Source organism: Osmerus eperlanus, chromosome 22 (assembly GCF_963692335.1).
Source record: "Osmerus eperlanus chromosome 22, fOsmEpe2.1, whole genome shotgun sequence".
NCBI lineage: Eukaryota > Metazoa > Chordata > Actinopteri > Osmeriformes > Osmeridae > Osmerus > Osmerus eperlanus.
The window spans coordinates 6,336,477-6,358,783 of record NC_085039.1 but is presented as its reverse complement, the minus strand read 5'-3'; the positions used below and the strand labels follow the sequence as shown (position 1 = coordinate 6,358,783).

At 44.9% G+C, this 22,307-nt stretch overlaps 1 protein-coding gene across 1 annotated transcript; it reads right to left on the bottom strand.

Moving 5' to 3' along the window:
• Positions 1 to 5,213: 5,213 nt before the first annotated feature.
• On the bottom strand, positions 5,214 to 22,002 carry spred2a (sprouty related EVH1 domain containing 2a). Its single transcript, XM_062448120.1, has 6 exons — positions 21,576 to 22,002; positions 14,405 to 14,582; positions 13,935 to 14,103; positions 13,647 to 13,711; positions 8,385 to 8,540; positions 5,214 to 8,270 (listed from the first exon to the last, which is right to left on the bottom strand). The coding sequence occupies exons 1-6, from the start codon at positions 21,599 to 21,601 to the stop codon at positions 7,593 to 7,595; spliced, it is 1,272 nt and encodes a 423-aa protein (XP_062304104.1). The 5' UTR covers positions 21,602 to 22,002; the 3' UTR covers positions 5,214 to 7,592.
• Positions 22,003 to 22,307: the final 305 nt, after the last annotated feature.

Below are 22,307 nucleotides of genomic sequence, written 5' to 3'. Positions count from 1 at the left end.
TGGTCTATAGAGTTTGGAGGGACATGCATGGCAGATGCTTTTTTTGAATTACGGGAAGTGAAAGGCCTCTGCAAAAGTTGGTTTCATTCTTTTCAGCAGGGAAAACAGGCTAATTTGCAGCAGGTTATAATACCCGCCCCCCTACACCTACCCACAATGCCCCTGTAGTTGTATTCCACTTAGGGGACACTTTGTCAGGGATTAACCGAGACCCAGAAATCCACTCTTATCCCAAAATGATTCTTTAATCATTAAAGCATTTACCTCATGGGTCTCAGGCCCACAGTAAGTCCCATAACAAAGATTATTTGGATAATTGTCATTCGGGAAAAAATCCTTGTAAGACTCAATACAGATGGTTTTTTTATACCGGAAAGGTGTTTGTATAAAAAAAATCTATACCCTATATGTTGCACCTTGAAATCCTGTGTTTAAAAGACAAATTCCCATTTTCCCAATTCTCAACTGCAGACAACTGGACAAACTTAATGATGGCAAAATAACTCGTCTTCCTCCTTAGGCTTTCCTGTTTCACAACTGATGGTTGTTTTAACACACATGAACCATAGACAGAAAATAGGCAATTAGCAAAAAAGGAAGCTATAAAAAGTCAATGCAGTTTAGAAGCCCAGTGGGGAGTTTTGACCTTGCTCCCCTTCCCCCCAAGCACCCCCCCCCCCCTCTCCCTTTGCAGGGTCGGGGCAGTTTGCTATGTGCATTAATTTCAGTCCAAGAAAACAGCACACATGGCTCTGTTTGAGATAGCGGGGCTAGCTTAAGGGAGGGTTGAGGCGTAGGGGACAAGAGGGGTATCGTGTTCACATTTGTTTCAGATTTCATCCGTGTAAACAAAGGGAGGCAGGCAGACACGCTGGGGCCTATTTAAATTAGGCCCAGACTAACATCCCGTCAGGGCGGCTGCCTCACGCCTCGCGCATGCTAGGCCTTCAGCACATTCTGACTCTGCAAGCTGTGATGGCATCAGTCTTCTTAGGGGGGCTAAAAAGACTTATTTTATAATAATATATCGGTTGGGGATCATTTTCACACGTAAATATGGCAGGGAAGTGTTTGTGTCTATATTCCACAGTAAACACTTACCTTAAATTGAAAAGTCTTTAAAAAAACGTGGTTTCTTTTAGTAATGCTATTTAGTACTGTGCCGTGTGGGGGAATAAGAATGCATTTTGTAACTTTTTTTGTCCATGAAGGCAAATCTCTAGGCAAAAATGTTCAATATAGAACCCTTGGTAAAAACGAGTACTTATCATATAACTCTTTAAAAGGAGCAGTTTGGAAACCAAAAGTTACGTTATTTTCAATCTGAAAAGAAACGTTTTTTCCTATGGTGACAAATGGTGCACAATTGCACTGAGACTTCCGCTCTGGTGTTGACAACATTTGGGTGATGGTGTGACATTGAGGTGTCTATATTCAAGACTTTTTAACTATCCCATTTGGCTATCGATGCTACAAAACACCCCTGCATGTGCATATACACTCACATACAAACATATAGCATCTTGCAGGCTATCTGGAATCACCGCTAAGGCTGCTTAGGCTAATGGAACGTTCTTTTTTGGGGGGTTGAAGGATGGAAATTTCATGTAACTGAGGTGAGTGGGGGCAGGGTTCAGACGGAATAAAGTTAACAGTTAAAAAGTCCACTTCCTTCCTCCTACCAAACCAAAACTTAGCACTGGGAACTGAGGCCTCTCTGTGCCTCACAGTAACCCCAAATGTGGCCGGAACGCCAGACAAACTCTCGATACAAGCGTCCACGAAAACAAACACTGGTCATATTATTTTCACTGCCCGTTTCCTGTTGGTTTGATTCAATACTAGTTACACCCTGTTGAGCCAACAGACACCAGGCATTGGTTTTATGGAAATAACAGTGTGTCTATATTAGCCACTCAAGTTATAGTGGCATTGGGCATGTATATATAGAAACACAGAGGTTTATACTGAGATTGGCACATAAAGGCATAAGTTCCTTCTGTTCAATAGAGATACCGTATGACATTGACCTGTACCCGGTGACCGAGTTTATTCATTTGAGTCTTCTCCCATAATCATAATCCCTTTCCATAACCACCATCATCCCATCGGATTCCCGAGTGGGATGATCCCAAAACATTTCCAAACAACCCATAAATATCGAATTATCAAGAGGAGTCTATTTATTCGAAGGCCAGTCTCCATGTCTGTGACTTGACTGCCAGATAAACAAACAAGGCGCTTCTGGAGACAATGCCACCGCACTCGTCTCTTTCCTCCTGCTCCTGCTCAGTGTGGGAACCCTTCTGTTGCCCCCCACCCATTGGAGGATGCAGAGCCCCTGTCTCTGTTGTCTCATGCGCTCAATAACATCCTGATGCGTGTCCTGCAATGTTCCCACCAATGAGGAAACGGTACACAAATAAAGCTTGGCGCTCCCTGGCAAGCATGGAGGGGATGGGACTGGAGCCAGGGGTGTGGCCACCATTTTGGCTCCGGCGGTGAACACCGGTGGAAGGATGGGTCCACGAGGGAGGGGGGGGGATTGTTCAGTGACAGGAAGTATCAAGATTTACTAAACCGATGGCGACACCTACGCCTTATTCTTGTTAGGGATACTGTTATTGTCACTGAGGATCAAAATACACCTATGATATTGTTGCAGGTCTGTCGTCTTCATTTGGGGTTGATTCATGTTTGGCAGATAAACTAACATGAACCCTCTGGGGAATTCATTAGTGATACAGAAATATATGCATTTTGACCTTGTAAGAAGCTGATTTACTTGTCTAACAAGGCATGTTTCCACCTGTAAACTGACTGTTATGGTGAAGCTTTACATCAATCTTGCAGTTGACTTAGTAGGATTAATGAGAGCACTGCTGAATTGTGTTTTACCTGACTTGGGAGGATAATCGTCAGCAGACAGCGAAAGTCATCAGGCTGAAGAGCCTATGGAACGAATTCCCACTGGCAATTTCACTCACGCCAGATGACGTTCCTTGTGTCGAGGTGGAGGTCATGTGTCCAGTTTCACACGGTGACTGAACGTTCATGACAGGAGTCGGTCAAGAGACACTGTCTATTTACTGAAGCCTAGCAGGTCAGAATGAGAGCTATGATAGGACTCTGGCACTACGCTCATCTAAGGTCATACATGATGTACAACAGGCTTGGTTCTCACCCTTCTCTGTTGTCAACCTCAGACTCAGGTCAAGGTGTACGAAATCCGATGCACTGTTATTGTATGCAACCTCGTTGTGGTAGGACTTTTAACTACTTTAAGGGTGGACTGAAACTTGTGAATCACGATTTGTCTTCGTATGGCAGTCATTTGCATGGTTTAATCCTGTGCATTTGTTTGTTTCACAAAATGGCTAATAGGCTAGCTTTAATTGCACAGAAAACCAATAACTAAGCAATCAAGACCTAAAACTAATTTCATTGTGTGTCTGTTGTGTATCAAGTTGTCAAGGGGTCAGATGGCTGAGCGGTTAAGGAGTCGGGCTAAATATCAGAAGGTTGCCGGTTCGATTCCGGGCTGTGCAAAATTATGTTGTGTCCTTGGGCAAGGCACTTCACCCTACTTGCCTCTGGGAGAATGTCCCTGTACTTACTGTAAGTCGCTCTGGATAAGAGCATTTAGCATTTGCTAAATGACTAAAATTGAGCTAAATTACTAAAAATGTAAATACATTTGGGTTTCATGAATATGCCGGTACATATATCTATTGTTTTTGTTTCATGCATTTAATTTAAGACTGTCTGACATAAAATACCTGTGGACTGCTTGACTTGAACACTCAACAGGCAGAAAATTGGCTGTCACCCAATGATCATGATGTAGGGCAATATTCGAGTAACTATAATTAAACGATATCATTCATTAAAAATGTCAGTTCATAAATGATAATTCAATGTTTTGTTGGGTATATCATTAAGTGGTTGGTTGCCATAGAGTAGGTCTACTTGTCTGTGGGAAGCAACAGTATTAGTGTTGGTTTCCCTTTCTTCAAACCCCTATTCAAAGAAGGGAAAGAAATAAGTGACCTCATTAGAAGAAAGTATGCCTTAAATGTTTGCACATGTTTTGTAGTTTGATACTATTTGCAGTTCCTCATTTCCACAGACGCCCAGGCCCTTAAGGGGCATTCTTTTTTCCTCTCTTCAATATGCATATCCAGACTCATAACCAGCAAAATAACCTTGTGTCTTCCATAGATTTTCGGGCTGCTTGCACTATTACGGCCCCATGAACCCCTTCTAGCTCCCAACACATATTTCAGTCTTGACAGATAAAGGGGAAAAAAAAGTCTCTGGAGCAAAGACAGGATCTGGCTTCTCTCTCTCTCACACACACACACACACACACACACACACACACACACACACACACACACACACACACACACACACACACACACACACACACACACACACACACACACACACACACACACACACACACACACACACACACACACACACACACACACACACACACACACACACACACACACACACACACACACACACACACACACACACACACACACACACACACACACAGAGAGAACACACACACAACCCTGTAGGCCATGCCCTGCCCCATGTATGGATTACCCTGTTACAGAAGGATGAAGCTGGGACCGAGCAGCACAACGTCGATCAGCTCTCTCTCTCTCCTACAAAAGGAGGGCTGGGAAACTAGCCTACTACATTGGGAGTCATGCCTAAAGCCAAGACCACAAGTTCTTTATGAAAGCCACAAACCTATATGTTTGAGAAGCTCCTGTGTGTTTTAACATAAACCCTTGTCAGCGAAAATGAGGACATGGGTAAATAAAACTCACAATTGCACACACACACACACACACAGTACAGTGGAAAGTACGCATTATCCAAGCCATGCTTTGGTTAGTTTCCATATGATGTATTGGGATTTGTACAGATCTCAATGTCTCTTTTCTCATTTTTTGTTTTTAAAAGCAAGTCGCGTTCGTCATATTAGGAACAATAAAAAAATTCAACTTAAAATGTACATAATACACTTGATATATATTGTTTTGCTTTTTTACAGAGGTAAAAATGCATATTGTAAAAAAAAAAAAAAAAAAAAGAAAAACTGAGAAACCAATCCATTCAACAGTTTTTTTTTTAACATAGCCATTATTATTTTGAAGTATACATGAGGACATAAATGAAGGGGATGCTTCAGGCACTTTCCTTTAATAGTTAAATGTGTGCAGGAGCTAGACACTGCACCAAACAGACAAACTGCTTTTGGTTAACTTTTCTTACCACAGATAGAAAAATAAAACTTGGATCTTCTCTACAATGAATGGCAACAGTATTGCGAAGCTTGACAAACAGGAACATACAGTAGAGAAATGGGGGAATAGAAGGTGGTGGGGGTGGGGACGGAAAGACAAAGACATGGACACAACAACAGCTTTTAATACAGACCCCGCAACTTTAGTCACACAACCCATACAATTGCAGAAATAGCTTGGTAGGTGGATGGTTATGATCAGTTTACCTATGGCTGCAATATACAGTACAGAGATGTCTGTCTACCACACTGAATGCAAATCAAGGTCGGGCACTTCACAGCAATTTGCGCATTGTTCATAAGTTGTTTTTTTTCCTTTCTGATTAGTGTTGTGCTTTTTACAGAGAAAGATATACCTTAAAGGTTCCTCCCATTAAGGGTAAGGTTACAGGGTGGTATCAATTTGAGGCTGGTTTTTGTTTCCGCTGAACATACATGCATACTTTCCAATCGCACAGGTACTTACACACGCACATGCATACATGTCTTGATAGAAGCATTATGTCGATTCAAGCATACGTTTGTGCCACCGTCTTCCTGACTGATGACTTCATTGGACAAACATCAGGCTCCTCCTGCAACAAGTTGTAATGTAATAATGAGACAAAGAAAACATGATGGGGTTGAAGGTAATAAAACTGGAGACATGGATGAACCACTTTTTTTCAGTGCAAACAGAGAGCCTCCAAGTACTGGCCCTGGGACACTCACTGGATCCCTTGTGTCCAAAAGTTAAATTCTAAGCCTGAATGGGGCTGGCACTTTAGGGCACTCTTTATCGACACTTTTGTTCTTTAAGGAATGGGGGGAGGGAGCTGAGCAACCAGGTTCAAGTGTTGGTTTCTCTCAAGCTTAAGTTGACTGAAGTTTAATAGCAATTCCCTGATAGTTAGCGTGGTCGAGTATCCTTTGAAAGACAAACAAAATTAAATAAATGCAAAAGCACCATTGACACTGTAGAGTGGACAACATCCATCTCAAATGCAACAAAATCTCTTCGTTTCCTCCTGGCTGGGTTTACAACGGGACACTTGACTCAAAATAATTCCTCCGTCCCTTAGGCTGGTGTCTCAATTTAGCAAGGAGATAAATAAAACTATTTCAAAGAATATTAAACATGTAAAACATTACATTAACCAAATTTGAAAAAGTCACCTTGCGTCTTTTCCTACATTGTAAAAAAAAAAAAGGTTGATTGATTTTTTCTCTCTCCCTAAGTCACTGAATAGCTAGATTCTATACATAATTGCTGCACCTCATTTTGAAGTTTTGGCTTTCATAAAAGTCACAACAATAGTATTTTGAGATACATTGTTGCCCATTCTCTTTTCATTCTCTTTTCACAGACAGGAAGCACATATACTTGCACATGCAAGTGTATGCACGTGACACTGATTCTCATACATGTGCAAAGCGCACACACACCCACACACACACACTCACTCACCCTAAAGATGAAGTGTCTGAAGCAGTATTTCCTTATCCAATCCTCAAGTATCACGTCATGTTGTTTTTGTGTTCTTTGTTCTGATTGATTTATCAAGCAGCTTTGTTTACATTGAACCTCGCCTTCTCATTTATCTGCGATTAAGAGAATTTATAAAATATTTTTGGTCAGGGTCATTGAATCCTGATTAAAAAACTCTGGTCTGAGGTCAGTTAAAGTTTTCCTTTCTTTTGTTTCATTGGCTGACAGGTGGCAGGGGGGGGGAATAGGGAGAGGGGCATGATCACAGTTGATTTAAGTGCCTCTATTAACATGAAGGAACCAGCTTGATCTTCGATTGGTAAGCCATGGCGAGGGAAAGCAGAGCGTCCGTCAAAAAACGCTCACTCTGACCTCACGCAACACTGAGAAAAAGAAATATTCAAGCCTTCTAAAACACATGAGTGTAAAAATATAAAGTACCTGTTTATATATATTTATATATAAATGAATATTCATTGTTTTAGTCTTTGTAAGTGGAAGCCGTAGGGTACCCCTATAGAACAAGGACAGAAAACAAAAACAAACAAAAATAACAATGGGAACCTTTTTTTCCCTTCTTCTTTCTTTCCACCGAAAGGAAAACGTCCATTTAGAAAATAACTTGATGAGCCAATTGTTTTCCCATCTGGAATTTGGCGAGAAGACGAAACAACAACAAAAAAACAAAATACGGAAAAACAAAAGCATAGAGGGCCCCCCTCTTCCGGTCCCTCCCTTGAGTCTTTGCTCCCTCTGCCCTGTCCTGACCTCCAACTGTAGCGAGGCCGTGCCTCAACCGACAGCTTTGTGCTTGCCACCGCAGCAGTGGCACGCTACCCCACAGCGGTAGCAGGCGCGCAGGGGGCCGTAGCAGCACATGCATGGGGCCAGCAGCGACAGCCCCACCAGCGCCAACCAGCGGAGGCAGAAGCGCTCGTCGCTGGTGTCGCACGAGCACGGGTCCGAGTAGTCGCCCTCCGGGTCCGACATACAGTGGTAGAGCAGGCTGTCTGCACACCACATGAAACTGACCCGGTGGATGCATGTCTGGATGGGATCGGGCGCCTCCTGGCAGCGCCCGCGCCCGTTCTCCTCGTGGTTGAACATGTCCCGGCAGTAGACGCAGCGCGAGCGCTCGCCGTCCTCCTTCCGCCGCTTCCCCTTGGGCTGCAGGGCGCGGGGCTGGGCCGTTACCACCGCCCTCGGGATGCCGGTGCGGTCCACGCAGCCAGACTTGGAGTCGCGGACGTGCTGCGGGTCGCAGCCCAGGGGGTAGGGGTAGGTGTAGTCGTGTTTGGGCGCCTCGCTTTTCGCAAAGTGCACGTAGGCGTCCTCTGGCTGGATGAGTTTGTCGCGTGTGGCGGTGGCGTGCCGGTAGTCCTCGTAGCCCGTCAGCCAGGTGCGCTCGCGGGGGTTGATGCGGACGATCTCCTCCTCCTCTTGGAAGCTGACGTGACGGGTGAACATGGGCTGTGGAGGTCAGATCAAATCAAAACATTAGTATTTCAACATGCGCCCGAAACAGGACGCTGGGATCAGTCGTTCCCCAGTATATAGTCTGTTTATTTCCTTCAAGGCACTTACCTGATCTAGAAAGTAGTGGTCCTGTGGTCTGTGCTGGTCGTAGAAATGTCCCAGGATGCAGTGGTGCCTGCGGGGCTCACAGAAGCTGGGCGGTGCCAGGGCCTGCATGGGAGGCTCCTTCTTCTGGGACGAGTTGGAGGAGCTGTCAGTGGCATTCTGGAGGAGACAAAACAGAGGACCCAATTTGAAACGGTGTCACCGCATTCGTCGAAGACTGCATTGGGGAAACCAATCTCTGCTAGAAAACTAGCGACTTGAATTTCCCTTATTCAGTTCTTGCTGGTCACGATTCATTCCATAAGATTAAGCTACACACTCACCGGACTAAAGTGTTTTCAAGATACCAAAAGCAGTCTGCTAGAGTTCATCAACTAATGACACTATGGTAGTCTAAACAGAAATTGGGCCCTGAACTCTACTGACTGTTTTGATGTGATTACAACGTTATTATTGCCGTTGAATACAGGCGGACAAAGGGAAAGATGCATTGAGGTGAACAATGCTTTTCCCAGGAACGTGGAAGATCGTGAGATCACGTCACCCCAATGGGGATGAGATCCTACCTTCCATTGGGCTTTGTCATACAGAGAGCAACCTGCTTACGGAACGCAGTCAATGGGCCGTGACTAAGGTAAGAGCATGGTATGGCAACGATTCAAATACCCCTACTGCTGTATGCAATTAACCAACGCTCAAGCAAAAACTAAAAATAATAGAATGCCTTCAAGGACAAAAGAGTGGTAAAAAAAAAAAAAAAAAAAAAAAGCGTTCTGAAGTTTCCTTTATTGAGGGTAGGTTAAATGAATTCCAGCTAAGCTTACGACTTTCAGCCTTCGAGCGTCGAACGAGACCAGAAGTGCGGTCGATTGCGTCACCAGCGGTGTCGACGCGGGGCACCGCTTTCATGTGTGTTTGCGAGCGTGTGTGTGTTGGGGAAGGGGGGGGGTGACTTTGTAGAGCTAACTCGGCCTCACCACAACACTGCGCTTTCCAAAGAGTGCGCCGCCCGTGGGCTGCGTTACACACCAGTGGTAGAAGGCAGCCCTCGATGCCTCCGCGTCGCGTTCTCATGAGATGGGCCATAAGAGAGTTGGACGCGAGCGGATTGGACGGCCTTAAGTTATAGAGGCCTAAAATAAAAACGGCGTCTCTCCGTTGCACGCTGCCAAGAGCTTGGTTAAGGATGGAGAAGAAAGGGGGGGAAAAAAAGTGCTTCTGAGGCTAGCTGGGGCCCCTGTCTGATGGAGATGATTACAAACACAGACCCGTTCAGATATTTACTCCACAGCAGGCTTTGAGAACGGGGGGAGTGGGGAAAGGGGGGGGGGGATGGGCAGAGGGGAAAATGCAATGCTCCAGAGAACTCCTAATAGCACGAGGCGAAAGGAATGCAAATAGGCTAAATTGCCCATGTTCATCACAAAAGCCACGGAAGTCCACCAGGCGTGTTGATTGGGGAAGATGTGTAGCGCGCCTCGGATTTCAAAGGCATACCTCAGCAGTGTTTGGAGATTTTCATCATCGCTGGGCTTGGGAAGTGAATGGAAGGGAATTAAGGCTGGAGATAAAGGCAGCGGGGGCTGCATCTGGTGGGGAGTGGGGGGGGGGGGGGGCGGGCGGTGCCATTGAGATAATTACAGAGCAACGCTACCATTGCCCCAGCACACACACACATACACACAGCATGCACACACAGACACAGAGCCCCAGTACTATTCACTTTGCCCTCCAACACAGGAAATAGCCAAAAGGCTAGGGTGGTGTGTGTGTGTGTGGGTATGTGTGTCCTTAAATGCATGCATAAGGGATATATTTGTGCATGAGTGTGATCCTGTTCTGAGTATGATTGCTGTGGCTGGGTAGTTTGGGGGTGGGGGTATATTTGTGGCTGAGCTAATTATCAATTTAGCCTCCAGACCAGACCAGACACAGGAATGGAACTCGCAGCAGCTGCCGATTCTAAAACTACCTCCTGGCCCCATCCACACATACGATGGACACACAGTCCGCTCACCAGCCCATTCACACTGACCCCAATACGCAAAAGGTAGGACCAGGCACCTCCTAGAAGGTGCGAGGGGGAGGTTTTTAAAGCCTCTCTCTTATCAAAAACCCCCACTCCTTCCCTTATCCCATTCTACAGCCGATAAAAGATTGAAAGGAGTCATTCCAAGAATCGGTCCAAATTTCTCCAAGTCACCGAGGACCTTCCAAAGAAGAGGAAGTATTGCATCATCCCAGGGAGTGCCTTATTTACTCTTGACTAATATTGTTCTAGCTCCTTTGGGTGGGTGGATGAGGGTAAAGGTCACTTGTCCATTTGTCCTCGGTCTTCCTCCTCTGGGCTTGGGATGTGTCCCTCTGGCATTTTCCCCCTCTTCCCAAAGATGGATCCTATCTCCTACAAGTGAACCCCCACCCCTGTTCCAGGCTGCCTCGGAGGCCCATAAGGGAATGCAGCTCGGGCTCCAAAATAAAAAAGAGAGAGGGAGCGAGAGAGAGATCAGCAACAGAGGGGAATTAGCCACGTTCCCCTGAGCAGACCTGCCTTTTTCTAAGTAGGGCCAGCTATGTAAACAGGCAGGCAGTGACAGATTACTGACGGCCCTCTTCCCCCGGCCTGGACATCCTGTGGAAACGACACGCTAGGCCTTTTTTTCTCTCTCTCTTTGAAGCCATCGCCATCAGAAGGGTAAAAAAAAAAGAACCGAAAAGGGAAACGAGTGCGAGACCTGGGCTTCCCATCAGATTTAGGATGTAGGTAACACATGAGTTACAGTGGAAGGCCTTCACAGTCCGTAGAAGGGAAATGTATGATATATTATTCGAGTTGTATTGAAACGCCACACTCACTCTGGTATCTTTAAAAGGTAAAATGGGTACAATTAAAAATAAAAAAAAGTGTCCCCTATCAACATGTTGTGTAAGCAAACTACGCTCTCTTAAGAGTTGTTTAGCAACACAGACAGCTCAGTGTCAGTGGAATGTCCATTTCTCATTTTTAGAGCGTACGGCTACTATCTAGCCAATTACATCCCAGCAATCCTGTTCCAGCTAATCACCTTCTGTGAGGCAGCTTTTATTCCTTGGCTTATGTTATGAAACCACTGTCAATCACACTCGAGCTGGAGGAAAGTGCAGAAGTTCAGAAAGAATTGCGGGGGCTGTTTCTCATATTTGAATTTATTCTAGATAATATTACCTACTGCAGCTTTAAGTCATGGGGTACTTGAGACAATAATGTATTATAGTTTTCCCTCTTTTGAGATTTTCAGTCCTGTCTGCAACATGGTTGAGCAATGGCTTCCAACCAGACATTTACAACACATCCATCATCCACTAGGCTCAATCTGTCTCAGAAATACTTCACTCAAGGCATCTCGCCATCACATCACGGTGGTTCTGATTATAACAAAACATCTGAACCCCACGCAAAAAAAAACAATTAGCAACGACAAGATGAGAACTCAAGTCAGCTCTTCCAGCATTGTGGTTCCTGGTAGCGTCGAGGCTGGTTTCAAATTCTCATCACATGCAGAGTCTTCTGCAATACCGCAGGATCGACAGTGCTTTGCTCTTCCCGGGCTACGGCACTTCAAAGTTAAGTGTTAGCATGTTCGCTAGCTAGCGCTTGTGTGGGCTGAGTGAGTACAGTGGGTCATGCAGCAGTGGTTCGGAGGCTGCCAGGCTCAGGCTCCACACTGCGGATGCACCACTATGACTCATGTACGTCTCTCCTCCCTGGGAAATGAGGCCTATTCAAAAGCGTGATGTAACAGCAACACTCGGCACAGTTGCAGAAATGGAGAATGTAGAGGAATGTAACCCCCTTTTTCACTGTGCCGGACAGATGTATCTGGTCTGCCGATGGAAGGCGAACCGGCTGTGCTTTCCTTGTCAATGGGAAGGCAGTGGAACCGTTGCTGAAGGAAAGTATGGGCAAATGATTAAGTTGGTGACTGCCTTTGGTAAACATATTGGTGGGTAGGAAGGGGAGGGACAATTTCACTGTGCAGAAACTTTAGTCTATAGGAGTACCAAACCAGTAGATGGTTAGGACTGGCTTAAAGGTAAGCACATGAGTAACAGCACCTTTAGATTTGGATGCCACTGAGTTTTCTAAATGACCCAAAGTGTAGTAATGAAATTATTCTAGGTAATTAGTGGCCATTTTAGCTGAAGTGTCAATTATTATCCAAAAGCAAAATCAGCAAGAAACAAAACACTAGGCCATTTCTTTCCTCTAGCTTGCACACTTTGTGGAGTCCATCAGCTGAACGATTTGTGGCATTACTGCCTAACTACAGCTGTAGGTCTGACACAGATTACATTAAAACATGCTCTGTCTATATCCAATCGCTGGCTAACAAGAACTACCATCTGCAGAAATCCACCATGGTAGGAGTCAAAACACAGCTGAAAGAAGCATCAGACATGCACACACTCACACACCAAACCCTCTCTGCTCAAACCATGGCCAAACCCCACAGACAGCACTTCCAGACTGAACTGGGATAGAATGAGAGACAACACAAGGCTTTCCCTTCTCTCTCTCTCTTTCACCCCCCCCCCCCCTCCTACTTCCACCCCTCCCCTTTCCCCCGGTGTTAAATCACAGAGGCAGTTTGCTAGGAAGCAGCTGCTAATGATAGTTTTACAGGGGGTGGTGGTGGGGAGCCAGAGATGGGAGGGGGGGGGGGCAGGAAGAGACCTTGCGACCCCCGCCTGCTGCTCCTCATCTCCTGTGACGGCGACAAAACCAAATGCCAAGCAGTGGAGAGAGAAGAGTCTGGTCAAAACACTACAGGATACATCCCCCCCCTCCCCTTCCCTTCTCATACCCCAGTCGCCCCCACCGCCGCCTGTTACTATCATATCAGCCATCTCTGCTCAAAAACAAAGAGCTGTTTCATTCCCAAACAGGCAAGGGCCTCAAAGCTAAAATAACCACTACCGACCTCACTTTTGAGGATGCATTCACACGCACTTCAAATAGGAGAAGACAAGACTATTAGTGGAGATGAAGAAAAAACGATGCTGAACCAGGACAGGACAAAGGTGGCCTTTCCACAGAAACAATATGAGCGTCAAACTTGTCACCTCATGCAGAAAGACAGCAATGACCATAAATGGTTAATTCATCTCTATAGGTAAATCATCCCGGACTACCAAAACAAACAGCGGATTCTCCCATACACAATAAAAGACCGTCTCCAGCTCTGACCGAAAATGAGAAATTAGGAAAAAATGGAGGAGACTCACAGTGAACACATCGTCGTCGCCCAATTCCGCCTCATTCTGAATTGTTGAAGAAGAGGTGGTGGACCCTGGGGAACCAAAGAAATTGCATATAGAACAACATGTGTATCACCGTTTCAGTTGGGCTCTTTCACTACCATGGCCATTCTAAAAAGGTATCTTGAGGTAAAATGGTAACATTTTAAATACTTGTTTCCAACTAGCAATGGACCAGAGGACAACAGATAATCATATTGACATTGTTGGAGAGCAACCCTTGTACAGAAATGTCTTATCACTCCACACCCTTACCTTCCGTCAGGTCCTCCATTGCCTTCCTTACACCACGGTCAAAGGCCCGGGCATCGGCCGGGCTCTGGAACGTAAGGCCGCACTTCTTGTTGTCCACCTTCCAGTGGTGGAACGTGGGTGTGGCCTTGGTGTAGAGCAAATCCTTTTTCAGGAAGCATTCCAAAATCACCTGGGAGGAAATGGATGCAGAGGACATGGAGGTTAAGTGCAGCCCCCTCAGATAAACTAACTTCAAAGCCCAAGGAGAGAAGACACAGGAGATGACACACATCACAGGAAAATGACTATCAGACAAAAGAGAAGAGGAAAAGCTATAGGAGTCAACGGAAGGGGGACATCTGACCCAAATTCATTGTCGAAGTCTGTACATTCAACAAATGATTCCGTTCTCACGGCCGCAAACAAATTCGGGCTCTCTCATTCAGCTGGGACGTGATCCATCCGTTCGTCGGCGCAGTTTGCCGGCTCACCTGTTTGTCTTTAAGGCGCTCGCCATAGATGAGGAAGCTGCTCCGGCCAAGCAGCTCCGACGACAGCACCTTGCAGACGCCCACCCTGCTGAGGCAACCCCCATCCTGGGCCAGCCAGCCGCCACTCGAGTCGTCCCGGGTCATGACCACCGCTTTAACTCGCACAATGTAGCTGTCACTGCAACGGGAGATAGATAGATAGAACAGTGGCAAAGTCAGTCATTAAGCTTGTTTGGTGAACAAATGACAGGGGTACGGGCGCTATACGTTTGTTAGCATAGAATGAAACATCTCATGTAAGAGCATGTTTGTATCAGCATGATACAACTTGGAATGACAGATAATGTTGCTTTTTCACGAGTGAATCTACTAAATGATAAATGCTTGTTACATTTACATTTTACATTTAGTCATTTAGCAGACGCTCTTATCCAGAGCGACTTACAGTAAGTACAGGGACATTCCCCCGAGGCAAGTAGGGTGAAGTGCCTTGCCCAAGGACACAACGTCAGTTGGCATGACCGGGAATCGAACTGGCAACCTTCGGATTACTAGCCCGATTCCCTCACCGCTCAGCCAACAGACTCCCGCTTGTTGATGTTAATACTTGTTATGGAAAGTACACAGACACTACAGTAAGAACCGTTCCCATCATTCATCCCATGTAACATAAAGGTAACAGCTAACCTTCTATGCATTGTAAACAAAGTACAAAGTACTAAAAACAAAATGGCGGATGCAAGTGGAATTTACTTTTTAGCATAAGGCTGCAAGATGGAAGAACTTTGTAAACCCAAAAAAAAGACAAGAAAAAAGATTAGCGTTATGAGTCAACTGTACATCTGTGCTATGAAAATGGACTGTGAACATTCCCTGCATCACCCCCTCACCTTCTGCCATCTTCCAATGGACACAAACTAGCACTAATTAAAACAGTCCATAAAATGAACTAACCTACATCATAGGCCGTGTTGGAGTTTTTCTATGATAGTGTTTGATACAAAGCACAGAGAAGTTTGGCAGTGAGGTACAAAACGTCAGCTCTTCCAGATGCAGCATCTCCCAAGATGTTCAAGAGAAAAATGATTTCTAGTCTTTTCAAATATTCCTTCTAAAGGACAGTCCGAAAGGGACCTTCCACAAAGAAATGATATGCCATCATAACCCGACATTGGATTTGTATAGTCGTTACATTAAACACCAACAATGCTGCACCCTAATGCACAAGAGTATTTAGTACTGGGTAATTCACTATACCAGGATAACCATTTTATCAAAATGTTTCCAACCAATGACAGATTGAAAATTCTAGGGTGTCCTTGGCTTTTTAACATGGTAAACTGGCCATCTGGCTTTGCAACAACAACAAAAAGAAAGAAAGTATATTAGGGATGGTGCACCTCCAACAACACTCCCACACACACAATCACACACAGACATACACACGCTATCTGACAGACAAGCAACCAGGCCAGGACACAGGAACAAGCCAGAAACAGACCGTAATCTTTACGAGAAACTGCAAAGACAGGTACAAATCAGCAGTATTACATATCACATTAGTACTACATGTCAATAAGTGGGGCGATTTATTGTGAAAAACCCGACAGGCAGCATTTAAAATCATATGGAGGATGACTCCACAACCCACCCACCCCAGAGAAAGATAAGCTTGGGTTTTGTTGACACCCCTGGAATGTGGCAGCCATGATAGGACCTACTAAATAGGAGAGTAATTCCTCTCCCTCTGCAGAGGTCACCCCTCTCCCACATCTCTATGACTGACACACACACACACACAATGCATGTATGTGGCTACCAGTTCTAAAATCACTACCCCGTACACACTACACGCCAAGGCAAACCGAATACTGCTAAAGGAAAAATATGTTCAACGCTTGCCTTTGCAAGCAGGATGGTTGATCCATTTTCTATGGAATCTACGGAACACAGACCAACACATGGATGATTCATAATACTGACCGAGTGCCAGTGCACGCACTCACCTATGATTACACATCGAAAGACCCTGAGAACACAGCTTTATAGGCGCCTAAACCGTTGCCTGTAAAAGGCGGCATTGCCTCGGTCGTCTTGTTCGTCCACAGCCACAGCCAAAACAAAACCTTATCCTAACCAAGCCAGTCACGAGGAGTAGCCCCCTCCAGCAACATCCACACAGACAGCGAGAGAGCAAGGAGGACATTGCAGTGTTGACACAGGAAGACATGGTGAAGAAGAAAAAAAAAACTGAAGAAGAGGCACAAAAAAAAAAATGCAAAGCCTTGCCTTTTATAATCAGACATCTCTCCTACATCCCTTTGCCACGGTCACAAATTCCTCATGGTCTCCGTCGACAGACCGTCGTTGTGCGCGCGTCGACGCGACACCCCAATCATCCTGATCATGGTTGAAGCAGCGCTGCCTGATTCCAGGCTGTTTGCTCAAAAGTGCTTCCCCACGAACCGTATGATTCAGTCTCCTTGACAAACAGATGGTGCTTGTGTGTGTGTCTGTGAGAGAGAGAGAGAGAGAGAGAGAGTGTATGTGTGTGTGTGTGAAGCATGAGTCATCGGCCGGCAGCCATTCCGCATTTGCCGGCAGCCTGCAGTGGCACACAGCACACACTCCCATCCCCATCCCTCAGAAGGGGGGAGAACGTGGCCTGAGCCCCATCACTACCGCCAGACGCAGAGACCAAGAGCTGAGCTAAGCTAGTGAAATCAGAAAAACCTCCATCTTATTCTCAGTCACGGGGAGCCTCGCACAGCCCGGATGCCATTCAAGCCAACTGGAACCGTCTATCAGTAAGGTGTGTGTATTGTATAACCAGAGAGAGCGTGGTGCACAGTCAATGCTTTCACGATGGGTTTACACAGGTCAGAATATGTGGGTTGGATATTACTCAGCTCCAGAGTTCTTTCTTATCGGGAGTGTGTGCTAGGTGTCCTAACTTTGTCAGGCTCATAAAGGTAAGGTCAAAGGTTTACAATGTACAAACCCAACCCCGCAGGTAGGTGTGAAAGGCCTGGGATGATGTCATCCCTCGCTCGGAATAGAGGAGCAGAGGTGATCAATAGTGCTTTTTTCTTTTCCTTCTCTCTTGCCCCCTTTCTGGCAGCTCCTATTGAGGACAGCTCATCAATTTTCCCAAAGCTCTTTTTTCCCCTCTTGCACAGGTCATCAAAACTGGTCATAAATCTAATGATTAGGAGTTTGAACAAAGATCTGGGTCCCAAACTAAGTTAAAATTGGGCAGTTCATATAGGTCCATTTTATCACTTCAATCTATTGATGACCAAGCATACACTGTCAATGAGCAATGGGTCACCCACACTCATAAGTTTAATAGACAGGAAAGGAATACGATTTCAACACCACGATAATGTTTAAACTGATTATGCATGGCCTGTTATCTAAATGTTTTCAATATCTAACATTGATGTAGCAAGCCTCCAGCCAAATGGCAGGCAAGAATATATGCACTTGTTTATATCTCTGGGAACCTTCATGTGGAAGGTAAACTAAATTCCGAATGAAGATGTCACAGTGTGGCTGGCAGCTGAAATTGGATAGAAAATGAGAAGCATGTAATCTGTGGCTACAGACCACATGCCTGGCGGTTACATTTCAGATGGAGTGCAGTAATGCATTTTATTAATATACACCAGACACTCATCAGCCAACACTACTATAGAATGAGGAGGAATCCCTGTTGGGCCGCCAAAACAGACTTTCCAAAATATACATTTTATAGGGGGGATTTAAAGACGTCACATTTGTGAGGAAAAATCTGTACACCGTGACTCACTTAATCTCATACATTTGCATATCAATTCAGACTTGCTAAAGTGCTGTTTGTTAACTTTGCCTGCTATATTCATTATGAGGTGCTGGTATTAAAGGAAAGGAGCCTCCAAAATGTAACCTTTATACTCTAAAGTGTAATTCCGATAAAGATCTAAATGCATTGCCTCAAGTGGCTTACACCAAGTGGCTTGTGTAGGAAGCAAATACAGAATATGTTGAGTTCCCTTATGTTACTTTGCCTTTGTATAACCCAAAGCACACCCTCAGAATATCTAATAAAAACTTTATCTGGACTTTTGCTTTATCCAAGAGACCGGACGTCAAGTTTTCTGGTGTTCTTCAAATCAAACACCAATCCTATTTAGTACTGCAAAGATGAAGTTACAAACACAAATCTCTCGCACTTAAAGAAATGATAGAGCTATTGTGACGAAGGATGTTTGTTGTGGTGGGGTCTTTCAGAAACTGTTGTGCGGAAACAACTTCCCTCTGGTTGGTGTGAAGAAGGAGAGTGCAAAAACAGTCTTGCGATTCAATATCACTAATCCTCGTCAAACCCTTGAAAACCCATTAAACAAATGGATGCACTCTTACTGTAACTGCAGTGCTGCTGACCTAATGCCAAGGAGGTCCCACTAGCCGGAAGTCCCCTACTGAGCATTACCCCTGAGACCTAAGACCAGCACACTGCAGCCTCAGGTGGTCTATACTGACAGTAACAGCACAACGCATGCAAAGTCCACACGTGCTCATGACATCATCATCCCCGTACAAAATGGTAGGATCTCAGTTCCCCCATCTCAGCAGGGAGCTAGAGCAGATGGCGTTTCGCTTCTCCTCTGCCAAACATTTGAATGAGTTTCCTCCCTTGTCACAAAGAGAGTAACTGTGCTCTTAACCAAGTCAACCAAAACAAGGGGGGGGGAAAAGCGCTCGGTGACCTTGTGGGCTGTTTTGCATGCGGTCCCTTGTCGACAGATATCTGAAACGTGAGCAGGTCTGTGGCAAAGTCGATAGAGAGGCAGAATGCAGGACCTGTGCGATGCCACTATTGAGCTGGAGTAACGAAAATCCATCTTCCATTAGCCATGTCCTGTTGCCATTTGGGCATCAGATACAACGACAACTCTACCCTGTGACTTACCTCAAAAAGGTAGCCCTTTTGCCAGATAAATATGTATGGTATGGTAGGAGATGGATGTTGGTATTGATATGCAGGCAAAAGACCAAAAAACGCTGCTTTAAACGTACTGGTTTAAACTTGAGTAGTGGCAGTAGTTTTTGTAAAGGTATGATGCCAAAAAGCTAAATATAGCACACTGTAATGGCATTTGTTTCACAAACGTGTGGAAGATAATCTAATTATCAGATCAAGAAGCTGGGAAAAACAATGGTCTTTCCAGATGCTGGGACCATAAGTAGCAGTTAAGAACATGACAAACTGCTACTTATTTAGCGCCACTATACAACCATCTCCTCTTTGCAAGATTTTGAGAACAGCTGAGCCCTGGCGGGTTGAAAAAAAGGAGGGCTGATACGTAATCAATCCTGGGCAACAAGGCTGGGAAGCCAAGGACGGTAACATTGACCTTTTTCAATGTCATTTTCCATTTTTTCCCCTCTGTGGAACTATTGACAGCTCAGGGTTGGCTGGTTCTGGGGCATCATTCATCTGATCAATACAACTACCCATTCCACAGCCCCACCTTCTGCCCTGGGAGGGGGGGCATAGATGGGATGCGTTTCTGTGCCAATGGGGAACATAGCAAGAGGAGACTTTTGTATGCAAACTTTAGTTCTACCATGGTTTTGAAGCCCAGGTTCTCTTAATGTCCAGACTGTGCCAGGAGGTTGCTCTTGCTATTGACTGAACCACTCCATTAATCTTCTTTGTGTGTTTTGATGCAGTTTCTCGGGTATCTGGTGAGGAAAACTCTCTTCAACAGTCTTAGTTTTAGACTGTGTGTATGTGGAATTCACAAAGGCTTCTGTTGTGTAACTCTACCATGTTGCTGCAGGGTACTCAAACTTGTGATATCATTTGAAGTATTGAGGCATCCCACATATCCTTTTGTGCACATGTAAGAAGAGTTATTTTTCCAATTCAACGTGCCCACCGTTCCATCATATTCAATTCCGTCAACGGTTATGTGTTGGAGTCCCCAGCCACTTTCTGAGTAAATATTTCACAAGCCCAAACTATTATATCTCCCTATACATGACCATATGAGTCATGTGTTTACCTGCAGGGGTGTGTAAGAGAACAATAAATCAAAGTAAGATAGCCTGATCCTTCAGGTCATGGGCTATTGCCAAATCTCTCTGCTAGGATAAAGAACTGGAAAAGGGATATAAAGTTATGATCAATGGCAAACCTGTTGCACAATCTGTGCACTAGTGTTACAAATCTATAATATGCATGGGGTATGATTCTCACTTTAAGATTTCAAGGAGTGTGATTTACACTCACTGAAAAATAAATAAATAAATAAATAAATAAAACAACAGTGGACAGTCCATGCCCAAAATGAGGAGTTTATTTCAATACTTCTATGGCTAATATTATTACTTTGGTGTGTTTATGCCATAAGTAATTTACTGCTTTAGGTATGTGTCTATATAAACACATATTGTAGGAACTGTGTTTCATTTAATGACTGCAGTCATTTGACAGGTAAACTACACGTGAAATTCTGGTAGAATAATCTGTCAAACAAACTCGTATATCCTCGAAAGATTTGGCTACGGATCCTAGTCACTCTACCAGTGACACGCGCTCCCCCATCGGGCTCTGCCATTGGTATTTTTATGAATGAAGGACAGTATGCAAATTAGAGCGATTCACGAAAAGAAATGGCGGATATTGCATATCAGTCCTCCACAAAGAAAGTCTTTCTAACCCCCAACGTCACAATGCAAACGGTGTCTACTTTTACGTGCTTGTGCTAATAAATCGTTTAGCACACGCCATATAAAGTTGTTGGGAACATGACCATCACAATAGCACATTAAATCCCGCTAGGCTATATAGTAAATTTTATAAAACTATTCAGCGCAAATCCCTTTACAAAATGTTTCCGATTCAACCCCTCCCCCTCGTCCCTCCCTCTACCTCAAGAGTAGCCTAGTCGTTCAGTGGGGAGTGCGAGGGGGCCCAGCCACCCCGCGCCTCTGTCCACTAGACATTGGGCTACATTGTAACAAAGCATTTTCAACTTGGAGAAAACATGGAAGTTGAACTTCTCATCCCTATGCCAATCGAGTGACATTTAAAAAAGCAGCACAACACATGGAAACTTACGTTACCTCATGCATAAATAAGAATAAAGACAATTTATCCGCATCTATGTAGGCTACTTACTCGTCTGGGTGTGTTTCTTCTGTCATTTTTTCGTTTCACCTACGATAATATCCCACAGCGGGTACATGGTGTGTTGTCTTCATTCTTACTTTCCCTCGTCCTGCACACCTTTTCTCACACGCTGTAGCAATCGAGTTTTCCTATCGTTTTTTGTTGATTGTTTTTGTTTCCCCCCCTTTTGTTTCACAGTACTTCGCCTAAATTATTCGCGGGTATCCAGGAGCGCATAAATCCGCCTAGAATAGCTCCACCGATTTAATCCCGCCGCGTCCAGTGCTGAAATGCGGTAATTGATAATCGTGCGTTGATGTCGGTGAGGATGGCCCCGTACGAGCCCCATCTCTGGTTACTCCATGTTGGATTCTGTAGGCAGAAGCAACGCCACCGACACTGGAGGTGGAGGGGAGTGGGGGGGTTGCGGAAGCGATGACGTCAGACCCAAAGGACTGCAGACTGTGGAGGATTTTCAGGGATGTCCAAGTCAAGCAATGGGCCAGGGGTGATCTGGACAATGTCTTCTAAGCAAGTGAAAATCTAAGGTGACTTTACACATTTTCACATGGTCCATGCATTAGCTGTAGTCTGCACTACAATTTAGTCGACATGTAGCCTATGGTGTTTCGCATTTAAAGTAGGTCCACCTGGTTCACAATTAGGCTACTATTATTTGTGAAAGTGGTTTCACAACTTTAAAAAAAGAAGAAAAAACATCTAGATTTCGAAGATTAAAAT